At 47.1% G+C, this 22,380-nt stretch overlaps 1 protein-coding gene across 1 annotated transcript in view; it reads left to right on the plus strand.

Annotated features, from left to right (window-relative positions):
- Positions 1–22,380, plus strand: part of KIF5C (kinesin family member 5C) — a 152,716-nt gene that overhangs the window by 121,531 nt on the left and 8,805 nt on the right. The window contains exons 18-25 of the mRNA XM_031651222.1: positions 1,720–1,796; positions 2,857–2,966; positions 4,852–4,953; positions 5,152–5,212; positions 9,836–9,907; positions 12,497–12,601; positions 14,655–14,871; positions 16,095–16,208. Of these exons, the coding sequence (XP_031507082.1) occupies positions 1,720–1,796; positions 2,857–2,966; positions 4,852–4,953; positions 5,152–5,212; positions 9,836–9,907; positions 12,497–12,601; positions 14,655–14,871; positions 16,095–16,201 (851 nt within the window). The 3' untranslated portion in view covers positions 16,202–16,208. The remainder of the gene's footprint in view (positions 1–1,719; positions 1,797–2,856; positions 2,967–4,851; positions 4,954–5,151; positions 5,213–9,835; positions 9,908–12,496; positions 12,602–14,654; positions 14,872–16,094; positions 16,209–22,380) is intronic.

The raw sequence follows: 22,380 nt of genomic DNA on the forward strand, positions 1-22,380 counted from the left end.
CCATGTAATGTGAAACTAGAACATATATATTATGAGTTGCAATGAAAATTGTTACAATTCTTTCAGAAAGCCATTTGAAAATACATACTAATAATTATAACATTTTTCATACCTTTTGATCATCACATCTCAGATATTCATTGCAGAATTTTAGATCAGCAAAAAAGAGGAAGCCATCTAAGTGTCTAATAGCTAACACACTATGGTGTGTTATTTAATAGAACTTTTTTTTCACATGAAATACGTGAAGGTGTGCTACAATGTTTATAATGCAATGTTAGGTGAAAATCACAATATATCATTGTATCTTTACTATGGTTATAACTATTAAAAATGAACGAATGCGGCTGGGCATAGTGGCTCATGCCTGTAATCCCAGCGCTTTGCAAGGCCGAGGTGGGCAGATCATGAGGTCAGGAGTGGAGACCAGCCTGGCCAACACAGTGAAACCCCGTCTCTACTAAAAATACAAAAATTAGCTGGGCATGGCGGCACACGCCTGTAATCCCAGCTACTCGGGAGGCTGAGGAAGGAGAATCGCTTGAATCCGGCAGCCGGAGGTTGTAGTGAGCTGAGATCATGCCACTGCACTCCAGCCTGGGTGACAGAACAAGACGCCGTCTAGGAAAAAAAAAAAAAAAAAAAAAAAGAATGGATGCTTGTGTTCCTAGGAATTCATATTTAAGATAAAAGTGGTTGTGTTAGGGTAGTTGGGATGGTGATGCTGTTATCAATTTTTATATCCTTTATTGTTGTTGTACAGTTTGCTCAGTAAATACATTTTGTGTCAGATGCCAAGGCAGATTTAAAAAGAAAGAACATACCCACTCTCTGCTCTAACCTCGTAACATGTTCTTTGTGTGGTAACACGTGCATGTTAGTAGGTGCACCATCAAAAACTGCACATGGAAAATCATGTTTCTCTCTTGCATTCAGTGGTTTCTGCAGTGGGGCCACTGAGTTGAAATAAAATAGAGGCAAGAAAACCTGAAGTGGAACAGACTAGAGAGAAATAATGAATTGAATGTCACTGTCGTAAAGCACTCTGCTCCCTGGCACCCCAGCTCCACAGCTGGGGCTGCCCATTGCACCTGGCATTCAGGGAGTGCCAGCGACCAAGCATATGCTGAGACAGGAGTGCCACACTGCAGCCCTGCCCCAAACGTGGGGCCTTCTGATTTAATCTCAAAAGTGTTATGCTATCTTTCTATTTCCTATGTTCCCATCCTTAGAGTATGTTTTCCTGCCCCAGATTCTTAGAGAATAAATGCCTACACATGGGAGGTAAAGTAGGTCTTCCTGGAACTCCCATCATGGCATGGGTCCACAGGCCACCTAACAGTCACAGAGGGCTTTATCATCTGCAAGGCCCATTTATGCACATGACCTTGTGCTGATCACAGAGACCAGGTGGGAAACAAGCCCTCCCAGGTGTGCAGTGACATAAAGCCAGAGTGCAGTCCTAGGAGGACCGCCCCCCGTGAGCATTGTCCCCTACAGTTGCTGCACTTCCCTGTGGAAGGAATGCTGCAGGAGGAGGCAGCCTTGGCTTTAGCCAGAAGTCCTTGCCTGTTGCTTCATGCCGTGGTTGTAACTGCTGATATAAGCTGATGTTTCACTCTGTTGCCATTTTTCTTGCTTTTTTTTTTTTTTTATTTTTGATTTTGGGTGTGAGTCCCACTGGTTAAATCTTAAATCATAATTTAAAATTCAAAACAGAAAAAATGCATGAAGTCAGCTTCCAGGATAAGGAGAAGGAACATCTGACGCGGTTGCAGGATGCTGAGGAAATGAAGGTGCGTGTGACCGCCCCTTCCATTAAGCCCAGTGTGCATTTGATGCATTTGGATTGGAAATGCTTGTTCTAGGAAAATCTGTCACCTTCAGATCTGTGTATGGCAGGGGAGAGGGGAGAGGAGCTGCTGGGCACTCAGAGTCCATCTCAGAGTATGGTCTGGCTTAGAAATGAACAAGTCCCGAAACCCCAAGATGTCTGTAGAGAATGGTTAAGTTGCGTTAATACCTTTGTCTTCCCCATTCCTGATGAAGAGGGATAGGGTAGCACCCCCAATCACTGCATGGGCTCTTTTGTCGGAGTTAACTTCTAAGGATTTCTTCCTTCAACCTTTATGAAGAACACACCAAATTTGAGTTTCTATCTCAAACACAGAGATTTTTCTTTTGGTCACATTTTAAAGAGTAAAGGAAAATTGATTGGGGAGTAAGACTTTTAGGTGAATAAAATGAGACAGGAGAAGATGTAGGATTTTGATTAGTTGTAGGCAAACTATGAGCCTCACTGAGTCAAAGTCCACAGTTAAAGTGATGTCCACGGCATGCCCCTACTCCAGCCAGCAGAATAAAATCATGCCTTGTGGGAGTCCCTTTCCTGTCTTCAGAAAGGTCTCCTTTGGACATCATCATAAATCTGTACAGCGGGCAGGGCAGGGGCTTTTATCTTAATTTTACAGGTGAGGGAGTGCAGCTCACACAGGTTACAGGTTTGTCTGAGGTTACTTGAATAGGGAGAGGTTGGTGCCCTCTGACTGACCTGGCTGGAGAAGCTCAGGGTGGACTGGAGAAGCTCAGGCTGGGCTGTAGAAGGTCAAGGGAACACTTTTAGTTGGTGGACTAATTGGCTCCCAAGGCCCACTTGGTTTTATAACAGATCTTGGGTTTTGTTACCCAATAAAGCAAGGCCGGGTCCTGGGCGCACAAGAGTCAGAAATGCCCCTAGTTTTGGGATCTGACATCTGAGGGACACAGGGGAGGAGGTAGGTCCAGATCCAGGGCTTGTCACAGAGTGGGCTGAGTGCCAACGAGTGGATGACATGTTTCTCTTGGCCTGGGATGCAGAAGGCGCTGGAGCAGCAGATGGAGAGCCACCGGGAAGCTCACCAGAAGCAGCTGTCTAGACTCCGAGATGAAATTGAGGAGAAGCAGAAAATCATTGACGAGATTCGGGAGTGAGTTGGCCCAGGACTCCAGGGGTGTGGGGGTGGTCATGCCTCGGTCCTCTTGGGGAAGCCCGGAAGGATGTGGCTCTCAGCCAAGGGCCCTGCTCTCCTTGCCCTGTGGGCACTGCCCTGGTGACACAGCAGGCTGGGCGGGCTGCTTCCAAGGTCTGTTCTCCCATCTGGAGCTAAGCGTCCTGGAACCCTGGCGTGGCAGGTGGCAGGCGGGCCCAGCTGCCTTTCCCAGTCCCCGAGGGCTGGGGTCACATAGGTGATTCCGTGGATGGACGCATGCCGCAGTAGATGGGGGAGCATCTGTAATGAAAGCACCAAAGAGAAGAAAAAAGAAAAAAAACTTGGTCCTGACTGCACGGTTCTAGTAGGTTAATAAACACTTGAGAGAAGACAGCACCACTGCCTCCCCTTCTCCCCCTACACACACACACTCACTGTGCCACCCAGCCACCTGGTTCCATGTGCTCACTTCTTAGGACCCCACACTGTCATGTGTCTGCACAGGCAGAGGTGCCAGCGACCTGTGGCACTGCCACCAGGATGGCATCATTGCAGTTTCTCTCTGGTGACACCCCCTCATGCTGTGCTCCTGCCTTGTCACAGCCTCTGACATGCCCTCTGCTCCTTCAGAATGATGTTTTCAAATGCTCTGCATAAAAGACTTGGGATTACAAAGAAAACCAATTATATTGAAATGCTGATCTCCCCACCCCCACCCCACCCAGGGTCTTCACTGTTCTCTTCCCTCCCACTTTCTGTAGATGAAGAAACAGATTTCTATATGGGAAGCAAGGTGAAATGATTTACTTAAGGTCACATTGCTAAATAGGAATCAGATTGGAGTTAGACTTTAATTCTCCAGACTACTGATCCAAGTCCCTTTTCAATGTGTGTGAGCCGCTTGAAAGGTACATTTGCATTTTAAAAGAGAAGAATGGTAACCCAAGCAAAAGTCTAAATGGTGTGACCCAGACTCGGTGCCCAGACCCTGAAGGAAGGCACTTAGACTCCTCCCTCTTTTTCTCCTCCCGGGCCACCCCCTGCTGTTGCCATGTGCTTTCCCTTTCAGGGATATCTCACGTTTATTATTCTGATTAATCACCCTCACATATTCACCTGGAAGGGAGGGGGAGGTGGGAGGGAAGGAAGGCGAGAAAGAGGGCGGGTTGGTGAGTGAGTTAGGAGGTGGGGAAGCTTCCTCGGTCTGTGCCCTTCAAATGGACTCTGGGCTTTCCTTCTGGTGGTGCATAGCTGTTCCTTTACAGGCGCTTAGGCGTGGCTCTAGGAAAGGTTTTATGAGTCCTAGGCTGATGTAAATGTTGACCAAACACCCTCAACCAGATGGCAAGTTTCTGTTTGCAGCAGAGCCCAGGCTGTCTTTTCTTCATAATTTCTCTCTCCGTGCCCACTCCTTGAGGGGAGAAACTGCCCCGGTATCAGTGAGGCATTTGGACTTGGGAGATGTTTTTAGAACGTCAGACCAGAAAGGAGGGAAGGTGGAAATGGCCAAAACAGGTTCCCCGAGGGAGCGCATGCCGTCGGAGGGGCTGAGGAAGCAGAGTTCTTCTTACATGGGCTCTGTGTTTTAAAATATCAGCCCTTCTCCCATCTCATTATTTTTCCCCTGAAGCTCTTGCCCAAGCAAACTATAAATACATCCTCAAAGCCTTATGTTTCATGACTCTTAGATGCACCCCAGAAATTAGTTTTCACTTGGGCAGAGAGGAAGCTGTGAGGTTGTTCTCTGATCCCTCCAAATCCTGCAGAATTACTGCCTTTATTGTACAGAACTAATAGGGTTGGAACAGAACCACGGTTTTAGCCGGATGACTCAGAATTTCAGACTGATGTGGAATATATTGCTTTTTCCTCTCAATTTCAGTTTGAATCAGAAACTGCAACTGGAACAGGAGAAGCTCAGTTCTGATTATAACAAGCTGAAAATAGAGGACCAAGAGAGAGAAATGAAGCTGGAAAAGCTCTTGTGAGTGCACTCTAAATATTTCCCCTATTTTCTCTCATCCCCATGATATTCTGGTTAGATTGGGCTAATTTAAAAACAGACAATGGCTATTTGTGTGCTTGTTGGTTGGTTTTGTTTGATTTATCTGTGGATGCAAACAGTATCTGCTGAAATCTCTGAGTCCCCTATGGTGGTCTATGGTTCCTTTTTGTTTTTCAGATTGCTCAACGATAAAAGGGAACAAGCCAGAGAAGACCTCAAAGGGCTGGAGGAGACAGTGGTATGTCAAGATATTTCCCGATTTGTGTTCGTCTCCAAAACCAGATTTGTTTGTGATTTGTCGGATTGTTTATTTCAAAATTTTATCCATGCACACCTTTCTGTGTAATGTTTTAGATAAGACATTCTACGGAAAAGTAGGATTTGTAGAATTTAGTCCTCAACTCTTCACAGAATCAGTCAACCAATCCACCTATCCTGAGAGCAGTAACCTGGAGCCCCTGAGTGAGGATTAAGCTGAATTGCAACTTAGCAATTTTACAGCCCTGTACTCTGTGACATACTTCCACTCAACATTCAACAGATATTTATTGAGCGTCTCCTAACGGCTGGCATTCTTCAAGGTGCCTGAATATATCCATAAACAACAGAGATAAGATCTCTGTCCTTATGAAGCTTACCTTTAGCTGCGAGAGATGATAAACAGTAAGGAAACAAATCTTGCACTCTATCAGATGGCTATAGAATGTGCAGAGGTTGGTGACTGGGGGAGGCTCCATGAGGAGGTGACCTTTGAGCAGGGACTCGAAGAAGGAGAAGAAGTGAGCCATAGAGATATGTGGGGGAGAGCATTCCTGGCAGAGGCAACAGCTCATGCCAAGGCCCTGAGATAAGCCCAGGACTCTCATGTTGGGGGCCAGCAGGGAGGTTTGTGTAGCTGCAGCTGAGGGAAGGACAGGGATATAAGGTGAGCACAGAGAGGTAAAGGCCACAGTGATGCAGGCCAGGTAAAACTTTGAGACCTGCAGGGCTTTGGGTGGAGGAGTGATGGGCCCAGCTTCCCTTTGGAAGGGCTCGTTATTTGAAACCCTGGTTGGTTTTCTCTGTCCTGTGTCTGGGTTTGTTGGCATCATCTCCTCTGGTCGGCTTCCATTTCAGCTGCTCTGTGGGATAGCTGCCTGGCTCCATGCCCCACAGCCTGCGCTTCAAGACAGACCATTCTAACATAGCCTCTCCATTTGGTGAAAACACGTTCAGGCATTTCACATGATTCAACGACAGGGAGAAACTGTTGGTTAGATACAGTCATCCATTTTGGCTCCGTTCATGGGTCATGTGGATCTGTGTGGGACTGATCCATCTCCAAGGACCTGGTGACCCCACATTGGTGGCAACTGTTTGCTTGGGTCTGGCCCCGAGATTGTTCTCTGGCCCCTGGACTTAGAGTATTTGTTGCACCTCAAAGCCAGGGAGCGGAAATGAGGGCACCAGCCATTGGAGACAGAAGATGCCTGTGTCCAAAGGGAGCCGGGCATTTGGAGCATGGAGGAGGAGCCTGTGGAGGGGCTGCTGCTGGGGAACCTGAAACGAAGCCACACAATTGCTTCATCTACATCTGTTTTACCAGAGACGTGATCATCCTAATTATAGATAATTATAGAATTCAGAAAAATATTGAACATTAAAATTTCACTATATTTCTACCAGCCAGAGATCAGTGATATCAATGAAATATTTTGGGATCTTCTCTTCCTTTACACCCGTGAGCTCTCAGGCACTCTCACCTCACTGTCCCTAGCCATCCACGCCCTCTTTCGGTCTCACTGACATCTACAACTCAAGCACACGAGCACATCATCACACACTCACACCGGGGCTCACAAGTCCCTTGCAGTCAGCTGCTCACTGTCATGTTCTCATGCCTCTGCTCAGCCACACTCACTCCTGCATGCTCCTCCATACGCAAGTACTTACAACACACACTCTTGTTACACACAGGACATGCGGACTTGCATGCACACACACAGCTTGCATTCTCACTGATTGTCCACACTTTCTCATTCGCACATTCACACAATCTCGTGCAGTTGCTCACCCTCACTCCCCTTGCTTGCCTTCACTCACACCCACACCCATGTTCACACTCCCTTGTACACTCTTGCACAGATGCTGTCTCAGGACACTCCCCCTCACATGCACGCAGGCGCGTTCACACATGTCACCCTCATGCACTCTTTCAGTCACAACCACCTCCGCTCACACGCACACTCATTTCCACGCTCACGGACTCACATGCTTTCTCCTCTCATACGCTCAGGAGTGTGATATTTAAAGAATGGTTTCATCAGCTCTTTTGCCTTTTTTGAAGTTCGAGTGGTCTTTTGCGTCTTTTGAATGACGTATTTTCCTCACTAGCTCCTCTGTCTCCCTGCTCGTCCTCTCTCCCTCCCACGCTGGGCGCGGTTCCACGCGCTCCCTCCCAGGCTGCTCCCCACTCGCACCCTCGCCCAGCCCGTGCACGCGGACAGACCCACTGGCTTCATGGCACCCACATTCTCTCCCTCACTCTCACTTACCACCCACACGCATCGCATGCACGCTTTTAAAATCCAAGATTGGAGCCCTGCAGTGTATGCCGTTTTAGACTCGGATGTTTTCACTCAGCCTTGGAATTCTCCCTGAGCCGTAAATGTTCTTCAGAAATAGACGCGCTGTCCTTGGCTGACTGTTCTGCCGCTCTCCTCAGCGCAGGGCCTGTTCTGCCTCCTGGAGTGTTTGGGTGGGGTGAGTGGGACATGGAGCCTGCTGACCAGGGGGTGAATGCCCGGGAAGCCCGCTGCAGGGCACAGTAGTGGAAAAGGCCGACTGGCCGTCGGGGCATCCCTGGCCCCGGGCAGCTGACTGGCTGGAACAGGACACTGTCTGGGCTTTGGGGTGGGAGCTCTCCTCTGGGTGCGTTGATGAGACTTATATTCCCTCCTTGCTGGTCCCACCCTTGCTGTCCACTGTGACAGGAAGCTGAGCCTTGAGCTTTGGCATGGAGGGTAGCAACCTGTGAAGAGGGACATGTGTGGGGAGGTGGAGGGGTGATAATGAACGTGATAGAGGAAGGAACACTGCCACAGGAGGCCGAATGATAGTTGCCTGAGCACAATGTGCGTAAATAAAAGGGACAAGTGATTTTAAATGATTTATACTACCCTTCCCAAACTGTTTATTGTTCAATCTCCCTAAAAACAAACAAAAATGAGAGAAAGTTCCCAACCTCAGGACTCTATATTTAGTATTTACACCCTAGGAGAATCCTGGCCCTTGGACAAAGCACTGTTCTCATTCCGTCCTCTGTTCCCATTCCCTTTTGGTGTGGTGGTGGTTTTATGAAAAATGTAAACTGTGATTACAGTTCAATCAGTAATGAAACCACTGATGGCAGAGAGAGTGCATGCAGGGTGGGCGCAGGTGTTAAGGAGCAGGGTATCCAGGCTGAGCTCCCTCTGGCAGGGCCTGGGACAATGTGTAACATAGAGAGTACTGCACCCCTGCCCCTGGGCTGAAAGGCGGCACAGCCTCAGACAGGTCCTGTGTGCACATTATTCATAATCACAGATCCATTTGGTTTCCTGCAGAAAGTAATTTACCTCATCTGAGGACATAATTGACTTCAGGTGCTTCTTATTTCAACACAGAATTGGACCCAGTAATAAGACCTTAAATTAACAGAGAACTTTTACTGCAAGAAACTTAGTGTTTGTATAGCTTTATAGTATGTTTTTTTCCTTTTAGATGTGAGCGTGTGTGAGTTGCGTCCCTTGAAATTCTGTGTTAAAGTAGGTCAATTTAGACAAATAAAGTTTGCATGCAGAATTTAGCTCTCTCCTCTTCCTCTATAGGAAAATATTTTACAAGGAACTAATCACATCTCCTATAGTAAACACATGGAGACTTGAACAGACAGAAACATTTGATCTTCTGATCTTGTTAACAAAGATCACCAGATCTGGCTCAGGCTCTTGTCTCAGCAATCTAATTCCTAAGGTTTCATTTGTAGAAAGTAATCCAAAATGAAGGGGAAAAATGTCCCCAAGATTACAGTGAAAGTTTTAACAACAACAATAAAAGGAAGCAATACAAGCCTAATGAAGAAATGGCTTTTATGATATGAAATATGCATCAATAAATTCATACTAGTCACGTTTATTGGGCACTGAATATGTACCAGAAAATGTTCTCAGAACATTATAAGGTTCATCTCATTTAATCTTGACAGCAATGATGAGGCAACTACTGTTTTTATTGTCATGTTAGCAATAAGAAAACGGAGGCACAGAAAGGTTAGATAACTTGCCCAGGGCCACCCAGGAGGAAAGTCCACGAAATGCCTCATCCATAAGCTCAGTGATGTAAAGCAAACAAGCGTGTGGACTTGCGCCTGAAGCAGGTGTGGAGACGTGAAAAATGTGAATCAGTTACGGTGAGATATTGTGGCTAACTTTTCATTTAAGCTTGTTGGTATTACATTGTAACATTTATGTAATAAAAAGAAAAAAGAAAAAAGGAATTCATCCTGATACAACGTAGCCCAGTAGGAATTTTTGTGAGGAAACCTTTTGAATTTTTGGGGGTGAGGAAATGTGTGGTTCCACTGTGAACAGATGAGCAGGCTTTGTTCTAGTTTACAATTTGTGGTTTGGGTTCTCAGGCTCTGCACCTCAAGGTGCTCCAGTAACGACACTAGGTCCAGCAGTGGGCATGGTCAGGGTGGGGGTGTCACAGGGAAGGGGGGCGCACCAGCGGCATCCATGGCTGGCTCGGGAAGTGTCTCGGGGAATGATCTGGTGCCAAATGTGCCATAAATTCAGTGAATTGCTACATTTAAGTGACCTTTAAAAATCTTCTCTTCCAGTCTAGAGAGTTGCAGACACTGCACAACCTTCGGAAACTCTTTGTCCAGGATCTGACCACCCGAGTTAAAAAAGTGAGTTCTCTTTTGTCTGAATGGGACTGAGAAGAAAATCAAAGATGGCAGGGAAGAATCATTTTCAGTTGAAATACCACTTGCTTAAGTCGGAGCTGGTTATGCTTAAAAATTAATTACTTCACACCAGAGAATGTTATTAAAAGAATGTGCTGGAGGCAAAAAATACTTGGTAACATTTTCCCATCTGATTTTTCCTTCTTAGTAAAAGGAAGTCAGAATGCTTTCCCTGGCCTTCATTTCAAATGAACACATATTTTTCTGGCCCCCACTGTGTGAGGGCGACTGCTCTTGACACAGAAACATTTAGAGTAGTCGCTTCAGAAAGCATTGCCCGGAAGCCTGGAGAGGCTGGACCGAGAGAGCCTCTTATTTGTTTGTTAAGAGGCCATTAGGGGCTAGGTTAGAGTTTATGAAGCACGTCAGCATCCGGTATTTATTTGCTTTTCCCAGCAACCATGTAAGTGGTGCTTAGTGTTCCTGTTTTTGCAAATGTGGAGATAGGCTCAGATGTTAAATAACTTACCCATATTGCACTGGTGGGAAGAGCCAGAGATGGGTCTGGAACCCAGGCCTGCGGGATCTCTGGATCTGAGCTTCTTCTGTCCTCTTGCTACACCAGCAATCTGGAGACACTCTGCAATGGTGACTCACCCAAACAGCTTGCAGAGGTTTAAGGAAGGAGTAAGAGGTGAAGGCAGCAAGAGGGCTACTCTTTCAAAGTGTTTAAAAGTGATGGACGACACAATGGGCCATGTGTAGAGGGATGGTAGGATTGAAGGAAGGTCTGTTTAAGAAAAGTGTGTGCATGTGTGTATGAATGTGTGTGCATATTTGAATGTGTGAATGTGTGTCAGTGTGAAGGAGCCAAGGGAAAGAGGTCAAATGCCTTATAAAGATAGAGTCGGGTCTGAGAGGGAGAGGATTAATAGTGTAGATGGATGTATTAGCTAGTCTTGGTAAGGAGAAGGGACACACATTCCTAAAGGGGAGGTGTGGAGAAGTCAAGTTGGAAGGATCGGCAGGGAAATACATGAGGGTGGAAAGAAGCCACATTTGATGATTTGGGTCTTCTTGGTTTATGTGTAGGCTCAGTCCTTGGTGGGGAAGTAGGGAAAAGAATGGGAAGCCCAAGGAGACTAGACAAGGTTCAGGCAGCCGAGGTGGGCGACTATGGAAAAGTAGAAGGATTGCTGAGCAGTGGTGTTGGTGTTGAGTCAGAAGCATGTGGCCCCTGACAGCATGATTTAAGTGAGTTTAGAATCCTGGAAATGAAAATAAAGAAGGCAGAAAATGTTGGGCAATTTCAAGGTGTGCATGGCAATGGCTAGGCAATTAGGTAGTTAGTAAGCACGGTCCAAAATACAAATGACCATGGGGGCCTGGACCTGGCAGGAGAGTGAAGCCAGAGCAAAGGTGATGGACAGGGAGACTAGACGGGGAGGGCATCTGGCCAGACGTTATGACATGGACTGAAAAGGTTCAGTCCGAGGAAGGAGGTGGAAGCCATGACCATACATGGGAGGCTCTGGTCCTAGGGAGGGTTAGGAGCTTGAGATCAGACTTCTGGATTTAATGATAAAAAAACTCTCTAGGAAAGCCCTGCTTTTAGACCAGTGGTTTTCTGTGGGTGGTTCTCTGGCCATCAGCCTCAGCATCACCTAGGAAACTGTTTAGATATGCAAATTCTCATACCCGACCCCAGATCCACTGAATCAGAGACTAGGGTTGGAGTGTGGCAATCTAAGTCTCAACAAACCCTCCGCTGGGGAGCCGGATGCTAAGGCTCAACTTTGGGGAGCTCAGTTTTAGACTGAAGAGCAGCAGGTGTGAGATGCTCATGTAACCATTACCTTTCAGAAAAAGGATGATGATCTCTTCTATAATCAGACCGAGCAAACCTGCTTTTCCACCTTGGAACACCAGGATGTGTTTGCACCTGTACTTTCCAATTTATCTGTGCCACTTGGCTTGCCAGGAGTGCAGCGTTTTGCCAATTTCAAGATTTGATAAATTTCAAGAATTTACCCAGCACCCAGATGCTATGATTAATTTGAGCTTGATTCGTTAATGAATTTTATAGATTTGGAAGCTGAAGGGACAAGCAGAGGCCATTAAGACTTCCCAGTGGGACCACAGACATTTGCTTACAAGTTTGGTGACTTGTTATCCCATCATGATGGCTGAAGTCAAATTTAGGTCCTGGGTTTATGTTTTCACAGTTGTTTTTTCTTAACGAATTTTGGAATGCTTTCTTTTGAAAAGAAGTCTCTATTTACTACACGCAAGGGAGACATATATTTTACTGAAGATAAATCATCTGTAACTTTCAAAAGCAGATTTTGAAGTGTTTTGTTTTGTTTTGTTTTAGCTCCCTAAAAAATAGCTCCTCCTTAAATCACTTTTCATACTAATAAGGGAAATTAATTGGGGGATTTGTTGAGTCTAAACTTTTAGAACCTCTCTCTATTTTCACTTTCAGAATACCCTTTGGTGGGAATGGGGATTCTTTTTTTCCATCCACATTATCCTGGGGTGGAGGGTGGGTGGATGACAGCCCGTCCTGCTGACCCCTTGGTGTCAATGCAGAGTGTGGAGTTGGACAGCGATGATGGAGGTGGCAGTGCTGCCCAGAAGCAGAAAATTTCCTTCTTGGAGAATAACCTGGAGCAGCTCACCAAGGTTCACAAGCAGGTAGGAGAGTTCTGCCCACTCTCCTCTGCCTCCCTCTTCTCTCCCGAAAGAAGCCCCACCAGGTTTGGCCATGGTGTGCGGAGAAGGCACTGAGATTGAAGGTAAAAGAACTGTACTCCATCAGAGGACAAGAGGGCTGGAAAGGTCCTTACAAATCCTTTAGTTCTCAGTGACTTCCCATATATATAAAGGACTTTCTTTTCTCAAAGCCAAATATAAAGCATTGGGTTTGAGCTCTCTGGGGTTGGAGAGGGAAGTGTTCAGAGGCCTGTCTTTTCATCCTGCCTCCACCCCTGACTTTGGACACCAACTAGCCTCCGTGTCTCCCATAACACCTCTGAGGTACCTCTGTGGACCTGAAAGCTCCACAGAATGCAAAGTGGACCCCACTGAGCTGGTTCAAGTCCTTTATTTTTACAGATGGGGAAACAGACTGGTGCCTTGCTTCATTGCACCGTGAGAGGACCAGGACTGGAACCAGCACCCTCTCTGCTCAGCTGCCCATTCCTAGCGATCTCAGATGCTCACTCGGGTGCCTGCGATGCGCTGGCATTTGTCTAGAGTGACAGAGAGTGATAACTGTGTCCAAACTCACCAGTGATTTCAGCAGGTCATTTGTCTTGGATACTTTCTTTTTAAATGTTGGTGTGTGCATGGCTGTTTTCCCTCCTTAGGAATTGGGATGTGATGGAAACGTCCCAAGTTTTTGGACCACATGGCCAAGGAGATGTCATTTCTCTTTGACTTGTGAAGACTTTTTCAATATTACTGATGATGGCGTTTTTTCCCCAGAGGGAGGATAATAGATTCTAGAGAGTTGAAGCCACTCAAATTGTCGATGAGAAATACAAAAGCAGGAACTGCCAGGGAGCTTGAAATAGGGCTCTGAGATACATGTTTTACAATTTATTTTTATTTTTATTTATTTATTTTTTGAGCTGGAATCTTGCTCTGTTGCCCAGGCTGGAGTGCAATAGTGCGATCTCTGCTCAGTGCAACCTCTGCCTCCTGGGTTCGAGCGATTCTTCTGCCTCAGTCTCCCGAGTAGCTGGGATTACAGGTGTGCGCCACCATGCCTGGCTAATTTTTTGTATTTTTAGTAGACCCAAGGTTTCACCATGTTGGTCAGGCTGGTCTTGAACCCCTGACCTTGTGATCTACCCATCTCAGCCTCCCAAAGTGCTGGAATTTCAGGCGTGAGCCACTGCACCCAGCGGAGATGCATTATTTTATTCATGGATTGAATGAGCATTTGTTAAAAACGTACTCTCTGCCAGGCACTAGAGCTGGTGCTAGGAGAACAAAGCAGGAGATCCAGCAGTAGCTCACTTTGGTGTAGCACTTTCTGATTTTCAAAACTCCCTCCGCCCACCTGGATCCCCTATTATGTAGTACACTTGTGTTATCGATGAGAAACTTGAGACTTGTGGTGGTCAAATGACTTACGCCAAGTCACATGGCCAGGACATAAAGAGCTGGCCCTTGAACCCACTCCTACCTAGGGCTGGCCTGTTGCTGCTTCAGTCAGCAAAAAAGGCGCAGTCTCTTCCTCTTAGCCTCTGGATGTGTTGCAAAGCTGGGTCCAAACCCCATGCCAGTGTAAACAGCGGGTTCTGCACGGAAGGAGGCCCTCTGAGAGCTCAGGAACATGCTTGTTTTTCACTGAGTCCTTTTGAACCGGCTTGAAGTGTCTCAGCTTTCTCATGCTAATTTACTATTCTCATAAAGTGGTTGATTTTCTCACACAATTCCCCTTTCCTCTACACACACCCAAACAAAAGAGGAGGTAAATCCTGCCTCAGATGGAAAGTTTCTTGTGGTGGGAAATAGTTTTTAATTGTATCCCCACCCCACCATTCCTTGCACGCCGTGAATCACGTGTTCACCGGAGTCCACAGTCTGGGTTTTCCTTTCCTTTCTGTGGTTGTGCGGAGTGCGAAGGACGACCTAGCGGGGGTCGCCTGTTCAGCAGCAGGGGCTGCTTCTGGCTGCTCTGGTTTGCGCAGTGCAGCCTGCCTGGTAGTAACTCCCCTCCTTTATCCTCCTGCCCCAGCTGGTCCGGGACAACGCAGACCTGCGTTGTGAACTGCCCAAGCTGGAGAAGCGGCTGCGTGCCACGGCGGAGCGCGTCAAGGCGCTGGAGAGCGCGCTGAAGGAGGCCAAGGAGAACGCCATGCGGGACCGCAAGCGCTACCAGCAGGAGGTGGATCGCATCAAGGAGGCCGTGCGGGCCAAGAACATGGCCAGAAGGGCCCATTCAGCCCAGATCGGTACGTGTGTGCACCGTGGCGCCCGGGGTTTGAGAAGCTACTGCGGCCTCCCAGCTAAGATTTGCTAAAAAGGTGAAGACAGCGCCAGCCCACTCTGGAACATCTGAAAGACTGGGATGGAGCCCACAGGCCGCAGCCTTCCCTGCACCCTATGCTCACCCTGGGGGAATGGGAATGTCAGGCGCCCCGTTATCCTATTCTGAGATATTCCGGCATCCATCGTGGTCTCAGAACTTCTGAACTGGGCAGAGAGAAGCCAGCCAAGGCCGTAGGCCCAGGTCTTGGGCTATAAATGGGTACACTCTTAGAAATACTGAAATAGGAGGATATTTCTCTGCAAGGTGTGAAGGGCCCCTGTGTTCTGCACCCGGTGGGACCATGAAGGAGCCCGTATGTAGCCAGAGCCCCAGGGAAAGCCTCCAAGTGCAGGTTTGGAAATACCCCGGGAAGAGCCAGGCTGGCATCCGTGACAGGGTGTGGCTAAAGGCTGGCACAGAACCTGGGAAGGTCTGGAGTCTCAGCCCCTTCAAGACCTGTATGGATTTGGGCATTTTGCCCATGTAGGAAATAAGGGTGTAGCCAGAGTCCTAGTTCCCAGGATAGAGCCATAGGGATAAAAACAATTTAGGGATATTCTCTAAACAGCTACTTCTCCTTTTTTTTTCTTTTTAAAATGGAAACATCTCCAATAACATGTAATTTATTTCCCATCAGATATTGCTGTGTAGATGTATTGTAAACCAGCAGCTTCATGTTTCTAGTTTTAAATCATACCTTAGATTAGTGGTTCATTGCATGTGTAGGATTTCATACCCTTTGAGAATCTATTAAAAGCTATGGACGCTATCCCCAGAAAACAGCATCACAGGCAGAATTCTGCATCCAATTTCAGGGGCTACACAGATGCCCTTGAAAGTCATGGGGAACCTATGATCCATTTCAGATAAAACTAAAAATCTTTTTTTCTAACTTTTCTTGGCCCAAATTAGAAATGAGCTAATTGATATTTAAGTTCTTTCTGTCCCCTAAATATTTGGATGCCTTGGATTTGCTAACTATACTGATCGTTTTCCCATTTTCAGAGAGATCTGGTGGTTGATAAGAATAGTACTGTTGATAAGAATTGTGACTTTTAGTTGTCACAGGTGACCTGTAGGTATCAGGATTGTTGTTAAGCCTTTTCTAAATGTCTGTTCTCTCTTCTTTCTGTTGGTTGGATACAGCCAAGCCCATCCGCCCCGGACACTACCCGGCCTCATCTCCAACGGCCGTCCATGCCATTCGAGGGGGAGGAGGCAGCTCTTCAAACTCCACTCACTACCAGAAATAAATACAAAGTGAGTCCCATGTCAAGGGTGGTTTCTCTATCTGGAGGCAGAGGCTTCTTGCCTTTCTAAAACCCCTGCCTGGCAGTGGACCTTCAGTAGAGAGGAGTTCAGCTCTATTCTAGCACACGCCCTGGGGGTTCCAGGTAAACAGAGACCCGACCTACCCTCACTCAGTCTAGAGCCCTGGGGTCTTCTAGCTGAGGCTGCCTGAGGCCCCTGGGACCTGGAGCCAGGCTGGGCCTAATCCCCTCCAGGGGTAGGTGTGGTGAGTGATTCAGCTGAGCTTTGTTTTTTTTGCCTGTGGGACTCACCTCTGTAGTTGGCATCCCGTAGGGCATTACCTGTTTGTCAACTGCTTTTACCCAGAGCAGACAGAAGTTGGGGGTTGCTTTAAGTCTCAGAAACAGAATATAAAGAAAGAGCCAGATAATAGAAGTGATGTTTTTATGTTTAGTATCTGAACTCAACAAATGGGGATTTTAAGAAGATGCCTAGGTGGGTCCAGGGCGCTTTTTTCTTTGAGATGGTGGTCTGCAAGCTTCTCTGCCCACAACCCACATGCCCAACATTTCTCTCCTAGCAAAAAGAAAAGGAACGAGTGATATACTTTACAGAAACGAAGAAGCAGAGAGCGAAAACTGTCATCCTGTGTGATGGAAATGGAGAAAAGAGGTTACTAGTTGGGCGGGCAGAAAGACTGCTAGGTGACCAGAAAACTTCATTTAGAAAAACTCTGACTTTGAACATGCAGATGGGAAGAGGTGGCTCTGAACATTGTCCTTGGACTCTAAGCCCTTGCTAGGGTAGCTGGCTCCCAAGGCAGGCAAGCATGTAAGGTGTGAAGCCTGGACCCCTCCTCATCCAGTCCTTTCTGCATCAAGGCAAGAAGGCGAGCAGGAGGGGCTGGAGGGTCCTGTCATGGCCCAGGCTTTGGCTAAAACTTCCAAGGGAAATGCTTTGGTGGCTGTCCCCACACAACTTTCACCTGTGCTGCCCCAGGCAGTGCCAAGGAGCAGGCCAGGGGCTGGTCAGAGTAGTGGGAACAGGAGGGAAGGCGGAGGCAACCCACGGGCGGGCAGTGTGCCTGCCATCATCTGCCGTCTTCTAGACAGGAAAATGGGAAATGGTCTTGGCAGTGGGCCACCCCGTTCCTATCTAATCTCTGCTTCCTATCAGAAATGGAATGAAACTGGAAGTTAGAAAGTTGCTTTTGACTACATGTTGTCAGTATCGAGGCTGATACCTGAAGGGAACTCTGAGATCCAGCTGGGCAGCTTAGAACAGAAAAGCCTGAAGCAGTGGTCCTGGAACTTTGGTGGATGTGAGCATCCTTGAGCACCCAGAGGCCCAGGCTCCTTAGAGGAGGGAGGGCCTGGGTTTTGTTTGTCTTTTTAACCAAGTACTCCAGGTGATTCTGATATTCATCAAAGTTTGAAAACTCTCCATGGTTTATACAGGATGGCAGTTTACTTCTGTCTTATGTAAAGGAAATTGGAAGGTGGTACGTATGTAAAGAATCTCCACAGTGATAACAGAAACCTAGCCTCTTAACTAGGTTAAGCAAGTGCCTGCCTCCTGAACTCAAGGCCAGCTCAAGGTCACCAAATGACTTCAGTTTCAGCCATCATGCCTACATTCCAAGTTTAGCAACCAGAGAGGAAGCAGAGAAGAGGCAAAAACAGCCATCCTAAATGAATCTCCTTTAAGTAGCCTTCCTGAAGCCCCATGCAATGCTGATGCCTCTCTTTCCCTGGGCAGCACTGGGCCATGTGGCCACATCTAGCTGGAAAAGGTAGTCTTTTAGCTGGGCCCATCACTGCCTCAAAGAAAGGTAATGCTCTTTGAGCAAGGACAGGGAGAGTGGATGTTGGGGTGGGCAGCTGACACACTGTGCATTGTGGATCACCTAATATGCCGCAGCACTGGCCTAGATGCACTACAGGCATCACCTCATTTGATGAAAGCACAGAGACATGTGTATGTGTGTTTCCCAGCAAGACCTTACTAAATATACTGGTCCAGGGATTCTGGGGTCCAGAGATTATGCAGTGGGACAGTCACCTTCTTCATGGGTTCCAACAAAGGTCTGCCAGTCCCATATTTTATGTAGGCTCCAAACAACCAAATGCTGGCCATTCATCACCAGTGTAGCCTCTTCTCATACAGGAGAGTGAAAATCAGTAGGTCTGGGGAGACTTTCAAGACCGTTGGAGTGACAGAACCACCCTCACCCATTATGGCTTTTTTTTTTTTTTTTTAATTTTACTTAAGTTCTGGGATACATGTGCTGAATGTCCAGGTTTGTCACATAGGTATACACGTGCCATGACGGTTTGCTGCACCCATCAACCCATCATCATCTTTTTGAGATGGAGTTTTGCTCTTGTCGCCCAGGCTGGAGTGCAATGGCATGATCTCGGCTCATTGCAACTTCTGCCTCCTGGGTTCAAATGCTTCCTCTGCCTTAGCCTCCCGAGTAGCTGGGATTACAGGCATGTGCTACCACGCCCGGCTAGTTTTTGTATTTTTAGTAGGGACAGGGTTTCACCATGTTGGCCAGGCTGGTCTTGAACTCCTGACCTCAAGTGACTCCCCCCACCTCAGCTTCCCAAAGTGCTGGGATTCCAGGCGTGAGCCACTGCACCCAGCTGGCAATTTGTTTCTTTACTCAAAGTTTTAAAAGTGGTTTTGATGGTTTTATCTGAATTCAGAGCCTCCTTAACACACCTTCTCCACATAGCTTCTGTAACTAGGTGCTTCTTTCATCAGGTCACAAAATAAACAGGCCCCCTCTTACAGCTCTCAGGATGGCAGTGTGGCTGAGGGGACTGGCATTGGACAAGGGACCTGGGTTCAGGTGTCAGGTCTTCTACTTCCTTCAAGTTACTTAACCTCAGAATCTGTTTCCTCGTCTATGAAATGGGGAAAATCTTTTATTTTGGTCATTGGCATTGACAGAAGGCTTAAATGAGGTCATGCTTCTAAGCACATAACAATTGCTCAATAAAAATGTTAGTTGCTAGTATAGATGAGCACTGCAGAACATGGTAGTTGATACATGTTGGTTTATAGTGTCCTTTAATTCATATAGTTACTAAATGGTTTTTAGTTCCTCTATAGCAGTAAATCCTAGCCACTGGGTAGGGAAGACTTATTTCTAACTGAGTATCCTAATTGTTGCTATGAGCTGATATAAGGGCTTTTAAAGATAATATTGGCTGGGCATGGTGGATCATGCCTGTAATCCCAACACTTTGGGAAGCTGAGGTGGGCAGATCACTTGAGGTCAGGAGTTCAAGACCAGTCTGGCCAACATGGTGAAACCCCTTCCCTACTAAAAATAGAAAAATTAGCTTGGCGTGTACATGCACACCTGTAACCCTAGCTATTTGGGAGATTGAAGTGGAGAATCGCTCGAACCCAGGAGGTGGAGGTTGCAGTGAGCCGAGATCATGCCACTGCACTCCAGCCTAGGTGACAGAGTGAGAGCCTATCTTATTTTTGTGTGTGTGTGTGTGTGTGTGTGTGTGTGTGTATGTATATATAAAATTTACTTATCTACAAGCTATGACTATTTTTAAGAAATGACTGGGCATTTGTCAGTGGAGATTAAAAAGGGGTAGTAATCAACAGATTCAGGAATTGCAAATGAAAAGTAAAGAAATGCTAAATCATTTTTTGAAAAATAATTGGAAATATGGAATTCACTGCTTAGATGAGAGCAAAGCCTTTTTGAGACAGTCTTTCCTGACCTTTGGGATTTTCATTCTGAAGTGTCTCTTCCCTGGGTAGAAATTATCTCAATTGTGTCTTCCCAGCCCTCCTGTGGAGTCAGAGCACATATTCTTACAGCTGGATATCTTTGGAATTTCCTTCTGCTTCATTTCAGGGTTCAAGAATTATAGCCATAATGAGTATTTCGGTTTATCCTCAAGGTTTCAAAGCCAATGCAGATGCCAATGTACAAAAATCAAAAGAACCCAGGAGAATGCTGGCTTTGATCTTATCTGGTTCAGATCCACAGGGGGCTGCCTCAGGAGATGATCTTTTTCAAACGCTAGAGCTACCTATGGGGCAGTGGAGTGCAACCATGTGACATCGGCAGGTTGCTTGATTTCTGTCAGCTTCAGTTTTTCTCACCAGCCAAGGGGGTTCAGGCATCGAGAGCCTAGCTCTGTACTTGGTTTCATAGAATGAGACAAGAAGGCTCTATTCTTGCGCAGTGATATGCTTGTTAGGGGAAGATGGACAGAAAATAAACAAGGTAACTTCAAGTAGTGGTAAGTGCTCAGAAGAAAACAGAAACAGGCTAATGGAATAGGAACACTGTTTTAGAAGAGGGGGTGACATTTAAGTTGAGGACTGAGTGATGAAAAATGCCAGGCACACAGCAACCTGGGAGAGAGTGGTTTGATGATCACTCAAAGGTAGGAATGAATGAGGGTTTTTCGAGGAACGAGGAACGTTAGCAAGGCTGATAAGGCGGTAGCTCCTGATCTGGGAGAACCCATCTTCATTAGAGTGGATGGGGAGGGAGTTGGGCCCAAGTAAATGAAGGTGTTGAGGCTGGGGGCAAGTTAGATTGTGACCTAGTGTGAGGGGTCACCAGGGCTGTGGGCATGGGAGCAGTGGGAGCTGGTTCATGATTAGACAGGCCACTCTGGGCTGGACCCTGGAGAAGGGGTAGGAATGGGGCAACAGTAAGCACTGGGGGTTGTCTAGGGGGTACCCTAGGTGGCCATGGGGGAGGGTCCGGTACCAGACCTGGGTGGTGGCAGCAGGGGAGAAGTGGCTCGAGTTAGTGCCTGCTTAGAGTTGATTCAGCTGTCAGGCTTACTGATGAGCATTGAGAGCAAGAGGACGAGGAAGGAAGGCAATCAAGGTAGTTCCTAGATTTTTGTGGGCCCCAGCAGTTAGGAGACATTGGTCCCTTTTTAACCATGCCAGGGGAAATCGGGGGATGAGCAGGTTTTGTGGGAAAGCTTGGTTTCCATCATGTTGCTTATGCGCTGCCTCTCAGACATCCAGCTGAGCCCACTACCCAAGTGGGTGTGTGGAACAGGTGGCTGGATCCGTGGGTCTGGAGCATAGCAGAGAGGCTGGGGCGAGGCCAGGGCTGGAGACTTGTGACCTGTAGATTGTGTTTATGGCCACGGGTCTGAAGGAGGCAACCTAGAGAAAAGGTGGGCCCAGCAGAGAGGAGAGCTGAGGGGTGAGTTGGACCAGGCCCAGGCACTGGCAAATGGGAAGGTCAGAGAAAGGAGGTGGCACCAGCCGAGGGGCCTGAGGAGCATGTGGGGGCACAGTGGTCAAGTGAAGACCTTGACCCTAGAAGGAAGGTGGTCAGCTCTGAGCTTGAGTAAGATGACAACAGAGACTGGGTGGTTGAAGAAGGCCAGATGGCGGTGACCTTAGCATGGACTAGAGAGAGCAGGTGAGGAAGGAGAGCCAGCAGCTGAACCCACTTTGGGGGTTTTATTTGAAGGAGATCAGAGAAATGGAGCGACGTGGGGTTAAGGTGGGGCTGCGTTGCTTTTCTGTCATGAGATGGGAGATATTACAGCATAGCTGTGTGCGATGGTGATGGTATAGCCGAGCCGGGCAGAGGAGGAAGCACAGATGCGGGTGGGTGGTAGATGGGGTGCACTGGGAGGCAAGATCCAGCTCACCTTAGTTAGAACTTGTTTTCTCGTGCAGGCAAGAAGCCAGATGATTAGTGAGAAAGAGGGAGGAAGCAGGGTCTCGCTCTTGAGAGCAGAGACGGTGTAAAATCGACCTCTCAGGCAGTGCTGAGTCCTTCTTTGCAGCCCCACACTTAATGCAGACACCTGATTAAACATCTGCCCAGCTCCCTGGTTCTGAGGGCCCTGGAGATCCACTTCCTTTCCAGGCAGTGCTTTGGCAAGCCAAGGGACTTGTTCAAATGTCTCCACCAGATGGCGCCAGTGGGGCATTGCTGAAACCTCAGATGTTTTCTGAAAGACTGAAGGCAGAATGGTCTTTTTTCTTGGTTTTCGTATATTTAGACCATTTTATCTCAAACTTGAGTAGTAAATAGAGTACTTTAAAAGGAATACAATTCTCACAGATCCCCAGAGTTGATTTAAATTATTGTATTATAATACTTAAGTATTTGCACATTGTAAACAAAAACAAATTTAGAAATTAAATTGAAATAAAA

Source organism: Papio anubis, chromosome 10, assembly GCF_008728515.1.
Source record: "Papio anubis isolate 15944 chromosome 10, Panubis1.0, whole genome shotgun sequence".
Classification (NCBI taxonomy): Eukaryota; Metazoa; Chordata; class Mammalia; order Primates; family Cercopithecidae; genus Papio; species Papio anubis.